The sequence below is a fragment of the Mustelus asterias genome, chromosome 17, assembly GCF_964213995.1.
Source record: "Mustelus asterias chromosome 17, sMusAst1.hap1.1, whole genome shotgun sequence".
NCBI classification, from domain to species: domain Eukaryota; kingdom Metazoa; phylum Chordata; class Chondrichthyes; order Carcharhiniformes; family Triakidae; genus Mustelus; species Mustelus asterias.
Genome location: NC_135817.1, coordinates 2,336,528 through 2,343,439, shown reverse-complemented (window position 1 = coordinate 2,343,439; position 6,912 = coordinate 2,336,528). Strand labels below are relative to the sequence as shown.

Sequence of the window (6,912 nt, the reverse complement as noted above, 5' to 3'; positions counted from 1 at the left end):
ACACAATAGTGAGGAAGGATATTAGTTCTGACAATTTGGAGTCTTTATGGATAGAGTTGAGAAATACCCAAGGGGAAAAAAACATTAGTGGGTGAATATATAGACATCTAAACTGCAGTGGTGATGTTGGGAATCATGATGTGGAGATGCCGGCATTGGACTGGGGTAAGCACAGTAAGAAGTCTCACAATACCAGGTTAAAGTCCAACAGGTTTATTTGGCAGCTCTAGCTTTCAGAGCCTCAAGCTCCTTCTTCAGGTGAGTGAGGACTTGTGTTCACAAACAGGGTGTATAAAGAATTTTCTTTATATGCCCTGTTTGTGAACACAAGTCCTCACTCACCTGAAGAAGGAGCTTGAGGCTCTGAAAGCTAGTGCTGCCAAATAAACCTGTTGGACTTTAACCTGGTGTTGTGAGACTTCTTACGATGTTGGGAATGGCATTAAACACAAAATTAGAGATGCTTGTTATAAGGGAATATCGGTGATCATGGGTGATTTTAATCTGCACGTAGATTGGCCAAATCAAATTAGCCACAATGCCCTCGAGGAATTCCTGGAGTGTATACGGCATGGTTTTCTTGACCAATATGTGGAGGAACCAACTAGAGAACAGGCCGTCTTAGACTGGGTACTGTGTAATGAGAGGTGAATCATTGCCAATTAGCAGCCATTGGGGTGACACGGTGGGACAGTGGTTAGCACTGCTGCCTCACAGCACAAGGGACTTGGGTTCGATTTCCGATTTCGGTGACTGTCTGTATGGAGTTTGCACATTCTCCCCGTGTCTGCGTGGGTTTCCTCCGGGTGTTCCTCCCACAGTCCAAAGATGTGCGGGTTAGGTTGATTGGCCAAATTGCCCCTTAGTGTCAGGGGGATTAGCAGGGTAAATATGTGGGGTTATGGGAATAGGGCCTGGGTGGGATTGTGGTTGGTGCAGACTCGATGGGCCAAATGGCCTCCTTCTGCACTGTAGAGATTGTATGTTGTATATAAATAGTCCTTCCCATTACACACAGCATCCAATCAGCGCCTTGCTCCAACGTTCCTTTTTGTGTTGACGTTTCCCCAAGCAACCGGATCCCTTTGTTCTCAGTGACCAATCAGAACTCGTGTTGACTCCATAGAATTGGGTATAAATAGAGCGAGCGGGAACCTCCGCAACTCATTGACAGGAGCTGTGAGAATAAAAGGACATCATGGTAAGAGAGCACTGAGTCATGGCGAATGGGATGTGCACCATAGGCAAGCAGTGCTCACTCGGGAGATGGGATCTAGAGGGACAGGGAGTTTACAGGAGTCACGGTCATTGTGACAGGGATGGCTGTGTCCGTGATTCCGGTGCTGCAGAAACCCCGGGAAATCACAGGGTGGACTCACAGAGACTGGGACTTTCCAGGAACTGGCGGATCTCCCTGTAAGAAGTCTCACAACACCAGGTTAAAGTCCAACAGGTTTATTTGGTAGCAAATACCATAAGCTTTCGGAGCACAGCTCCTTCGTCAGATGGAGTGGATATCTGTTCTCCAACAGTGCACAGAACAGATACCCACTCCATCTGACGAAGGAGCTGTACTCCAAAAGCTTATGGTATTTGCTACCAAATAAACCTGTTGGACTTTAACCTGGTGTTGTGAGACTTCTTACTGTGCTTACCCCAGTCCAACGCCGGCATCTCCACATCAGGATCTCCCTGGACAGAGGATCCGAATAGATTGGAAAATCCACAGGTAGTAGCTGGAATTCAGGAGATACAGCAGCAGGATGTTGCTGCCCCTCATCCCCTTCTCCATCCATCACCATACTGAATGTGTAATGTAAAACTCTCAATCCTGTATAATAATTATCTCTTTCTCCTCTTTAGCGTGAGTGCCTTTCAATCCACATTGGCCAGGCGGGTGTACAGATCGGTAACGCTTGCTGGGAGCTGTATTGTCTGGAGCATGGAATCCAGCCGGATGGGCAGATGCCCAGTGACAAGACCATCGGAGGTGGTGATGACTCTTTCAACACCTTCTTCAGTGAGACAGGGGCGGGTAAACACGTTCCCCGAGCCGTGTTTATAGATCTGGAGCCCACTGTGATTGGTAAGAGGAGAGATTGTTGCTGGGTTGGTCAGTCAGGGATCTCCCTAAACCCATTGAAATATTTCCTTCAGTCTGAGTTCTTGTTGTCAAATCTCTGTTCCCTGTCCCCCCAGATGAGGTCCGTACCGGCACCTACCGACAGCTCTTTCACCCCGAGCAGCTCATCACCGGCAAGGAGGATGCGGCTAATAACTACGCACGGGGCCACTGCTCCGTGGGCAAGGAGATTGTGGACCTGGTCTTGGATCGCGTCCGGAAGGTGGTAAGTTCCGTCAGCTTAGTGAGCGGTGATATTCCTGCTCTGATTCCCCAGTGAAATTAGTCAGGTGTGGCAGCTCAGGTGAAGGAGTCGTACACATGGTACAATAATATGTTCTATGGAGATTTACCAGGATGCTACCTGGTTTGGAGGGTAGGTCTTATGAGGAAAGGTTGTTCTCTCTGGAGCGGAGGAGGTTGAGGGGAGACTTAATAGAGGTTTATAAAATGAAGAAGGGGATAGATAGTGAACGTTCAAAGACTATTTCCTCGGGTGGATGGAGCTATTACAAGGGGGCATAACTATAGGGTTCATGGTGGGAGCTATAGGAAGGATGTCCTAGGTAGGTTCTTTACTCAGTAGTTGGGGTGTGGAATGGACTGCCTGCAGTGATAGTGGAGTCAGACACTTTAGGAACATTTAAGCAGTTATTGGATAGGCACATGGAGCACATCAGGATGATAGGGAGTGGGATAGCTTGATCTTGGTTTCAGATAAAGCTCGGCACAACATCGTGGGCCGAAGGGCCTGTTCTGTGCTGTACTGTTCTATGTTCTATGGTGACAGTTCAGTGAATGGGTGATGCCGTTTCCTGTCTAACCCTCCTGATTTAAACCCAGTGAATTAATTTACAGGCTACAATATACCTACCCAAAAGGCGAACAACGGTCTAGTCCTGTATCGCTTGTGAATACAAACAATGCTAAACCCCGAGGAAATAACTGGCCTATTGTTAAAGATCAAACTGTTTTCCCGTGCAACCTGAAATTTCCGGGACCGGGGTGTTCCTGCTCCCACTTCCCACTGAGAAGTTTGATTAATTTGAACTAAGATTTATGGAGTTCCCTTGTTGCATTAACCAGGTGGCAGGAAAGAACAGTTTAAATGGCAGATTCAAAAATTAAATTAAGCATTAAATGGTAACAAGTCAGAGATAAAAAGCAAATTGTCAATTAACACTAATTAAAATTAATACTAATTAAAATTAATCAACAGTAAGAGAAGAAAGCTTCACTTTAACCAGTGAACAGAGTTCTCACCACACTTCTCCAGACCTGAGCTGACGTCTCCGAAAACTGAGTAACACCTCAAACCAACACGGTTCCAAAACGTCTTGTGAACATCGCGCTCTCTCCAATTCCCTTCATCTAAATCCTTCGCTCAACATGTCACTCTACACCTCTCTCTACCAAAATGGTAGAGACAAGTTTATTATATCACAAATGTTGAATCCCCACCTTTGCCAACTGTTGGAAAATAGCCAATTGGTCTATAACTTGTCAATAATGTGGCTGATAGCTTATTGATGTGGAGATGCCAGCGTTGGACTGGGGTGGGCAAAGTAAGAAGTCTCTCAATATCAGGTTACCGTTCAACAGATTTATTTGGTACCATGAGCTTTTGGAGTGCTGCTCCTTCATCAGATGAGTGATGAAGGGGCAGCGCTCCGAAAGCTCGTGATACCAAATAAACCTGATGTTGGGAGAGCTTATTGGACACGGCATCTAAGCTTTCAGTCAAAGTTTATTCTCAAATTATATGTGTTAGTCCCTAAGACCATTAATTAACAGAGCTGTCTGTCATTTAAAGTTGAATATTGAAAGGGAGCCGAATCAATTAGTTTCCCCCACCCCGCCAACCAGTCTTAATAAATTGTATTAAATAAGCGTTTATAATACCAACAATATGTGTTTTATTTTGAAAATTGCATGTTTTGTTCCAAATTACATTGCTGTTCTTTTTAACATTTCTAGTAATGAATTACATATTCTTGAATGGTCTCAGAATTAAGGCTAAGTAATCTGGGTGGTTTCCAATAACACCTGATTAGTTTTTATTCAAATAGCTTCTATCATTTGAACATATCAATGTTGTCACCCCACCGACATATGAATTCAAGCAATGAAATTATCATATTACAAGCAATGATTTTGGAATTACTATCATCACCACACCTCTACCATCGATACACTCCGAGCTGGTTCACCCTGGCGCCTCTGTCTCCACCACAATGTCCATTCTTATGCCTCCCAGGCTCGCGCAGCACCCACTGTGCAGTATAAACAGGAACCCTGAGAAGATTTCCTCATGTTAGATTCCTCTGTCCTTTGAGCAGAGATTCCATTCGCTGCTTCCTGTTTAATGTGTTTTCTGTATTCTCTCCACAGGCTGATCTGTGCACAGGACTGCAGGGCTTTCTCATCTTCCACAGTTTTGGGGGTGGCACTGGCTCGGGTTTTACCTCCCTCCTGATGGAGAGACTCTCCGTTGATTACGGGAAGAAATCCAAGCTGGAGTTTTCCGTTTACCCTGCTCCACAGATTTCCACCGCGGTGGTCGAGCCGTATAATGCTGTGCTGGTCACCCACTGCACCCTGGAACACTCTGACTGCGCCTTCATGGTGGACAATGAGGCCATTTACGATGTCTGTCGGCGTAACCTTGACATTGAGAGACCAACTTACACCAACCTCAACCGTCTGATTGGACAGGTAGTGTCGTCCATCACGGCCTCACTCCGGTTCGACGGTGCCCTCAATGTGGACCTGACTGAGTTCCAAACCAACCTGGTCCCCTATCCCCGCATTCACTTCCCTCTGGCAACCTTCTCCCCTCTCATATCTGCTGAGAAAGCTTACCACGAGCAACTCTCGGTGTCTGAGATCACCAACGCCTGCTTTGAACCAGCCAACCAGATGGTGAAGTGTGATCCCCGCCAGGGAAAGTACATGGCGTGCTGCATGCTGTACCGAGGAGACGTGGTGCCCAAAGATGTCAACGCCGCCATTGCCACCATCAAGACTAAGCGCTCCATCGCGTTTGTTGATTGGTGTCCAACGGGGTTCAAGGTAAGTGTGGCTTTTGCATTCAGCTCACGTGGTCCAAGATAATATGGCCAGGATTGTATCAATCTGATAACACATGTCAACGATATTCATCTCATATTGGCTTACCTTTATTATAGAAAGGATATTATTAAACTAGAAAGAGTGCAGAAAAGATTTCCTATGATGCTACCGGGACTTGATGGTTTGGGTTATAAGGAGAGGCTGGATCGACTGGGACTTTTTTCCCTGGAGCGTAGAAGACTTCGGGGTGATCTTATAGAGGTCTATAAAGTAACGAGGGGCATAGATCAGCCAGAGTGTCAACATATTTTCCAAAGGTAGGGGAGTCTAAAACTGGGGGGCATAGGTTTAAGGTGAGGGGAGAGAGATACAAAAGGGTCCAGAGGGGCAAATTTTTCAGAGGGTGGTGTCTGGAACGAGCTGCCAGAGGTAGTTGTAGAGGTGAGTGCAATTTTGTCTTTCAAAAAGCATTTGGAGAGCTACATGGGTAAGATGGGTAGAGGGATAGGGGGCAAATGCAGGAATTGGGACTAGCTTTGTGGTCAAAAAAGGTGGCATGAACAAGTTGGGCCAAAGGGCCTGATTCCATGCTGTAAACCTCTGACTCAAAGGTATCTTTCCTTACAGGGATAATAATGGAATAGACCATCTCCATTGCTTCACAGAAGAGAATATCCCAAAGAGAGGCTTGGTTATCATTTTTCCATTTGTTAACTCTAGAATGTTCCTGGAGGGATCCTGCCTTGAAATAGAGATAAGGCTGCCTACCAATCAATATCTGTGCAAAATTACATTGATAAAGATCTGATTTTAATTTTGAATGCAGTTTCATTGCACAGTGATATTCCATCAGAAACTGAAGCCTTGTTCTGGTTGAAAGAACACAGGAAATGACCAGATCTCCATGTTTGTATCGGGAAAGACAGAAACATTCTGATAAATGCAGCTTTCTGAAAAGTGATGAGCGGATAAGAATCTGATGTTGATCTGGATCATAAATTCAAATCGAATAAATTTACTTCTCTCCAACAGGTTGGCATTAATTACCAGCCCCCGACCGTGGTTCCAGGGGGTGATCTGGCAAAGGTGCAACGGGCGCTCTGTATGCTGAGCAACACCACCGCAATTTCCTTGGCTTGGACCCGCCTGAACCTCAAATTTGATAAGATGTACGCCAAGCGGGCCTTTGTCCACTGGTACGTGGGGGAGGGGCTGGAGGAAGGGGAGTTCCAGGATGCACGAGAGGATATGGCCTCACTGGAGAAGGATTATGAAGAAGTGGGCGTTGATTCATCCTCACTGGACAGAAAGGGCGAAGAGGAAGAATAATATTTATTCATTTAGAAATTCTAGCTGTTTAAAATTTAATTCATATTGATATTATAATGTTTATTTAAGAAAATAAACTATTTTAAATGATTTGGTCATTGCATATCATTGAATATCTCAGATTCAGTCAAGTGATTAAGAATTGTGTTCTGAAGGAAGAAGTCTGAGGATAGAGAAGGATGTAACCAAGAGAAAATTTTGGAAAATCTCAGCAGGTCTGGCAGCATCTGTAAGAAGAGAAAAGAGTTGACGTTTCGAGTCCGCATGACCCTTTGTCAAAGCTAAAATGGGAGATATTTATACTGCAGGGTGAGGGAATGAAAGAGGAGTCATAGCCACAGAAACCAGGGGAAAGGATGCTAATGGCTGTCCACAGAGAGAATAAAAGG

General features: G+C 45.2%; 1 protein-coding gene across 1 annotated transcript; it reads left to right on the top strand.

The window, feature by feature from the left end:
• The first annotated feature begins 1,869 nt into the window (after positions 1 to 1,869).
• LOC144506266 (tubulin alpha-1D chain-like) lies at positions 1,870 to 6,523 on the top strand. The gene is made up of 4 exons (XM_078232134.1): positions 1,870 to 2,086; positions 2,200 to 2,348; positions 4,514 to 5,194; positions 6,227 to 6,523. Exons 1-4 carry the CDS (start codon positions 1,966 to 1,968, stop codon positions 6,521 to 6,523), a joined length of 1,248 nt encoding a protein of 415 aa, XP_078088260.1. The 5' UTR covers positions 1,870 to 1,965.
• The last annotated feature ends 389 nt before the right edge of the window (positions 6,524 to 6,912 follow it).

Coding starts and splice junctions, on each gene's coding strand:
- LOC144506266 (XM_078232134.1), top strand. CDS start 1,966: ATGCCCAGTGACAAGACCATCGGAGGTGGTGATGACTCTTTCAACACC. Junction 2,087..2,199: donor TCTGGAGCCCACTGTGATTG/GTAAGAGGAGAG, acceptor CTGTCCCCCCAG/ATGAGGTCCGTACCGGCACC. Junction 5,195..6,226: donor GGTGTCCAACGGGGTTCAAG/GTAAGTGTGGCT, acceptor TCTCTCCAACAG/GTTGGCATTAATTACCAGCC.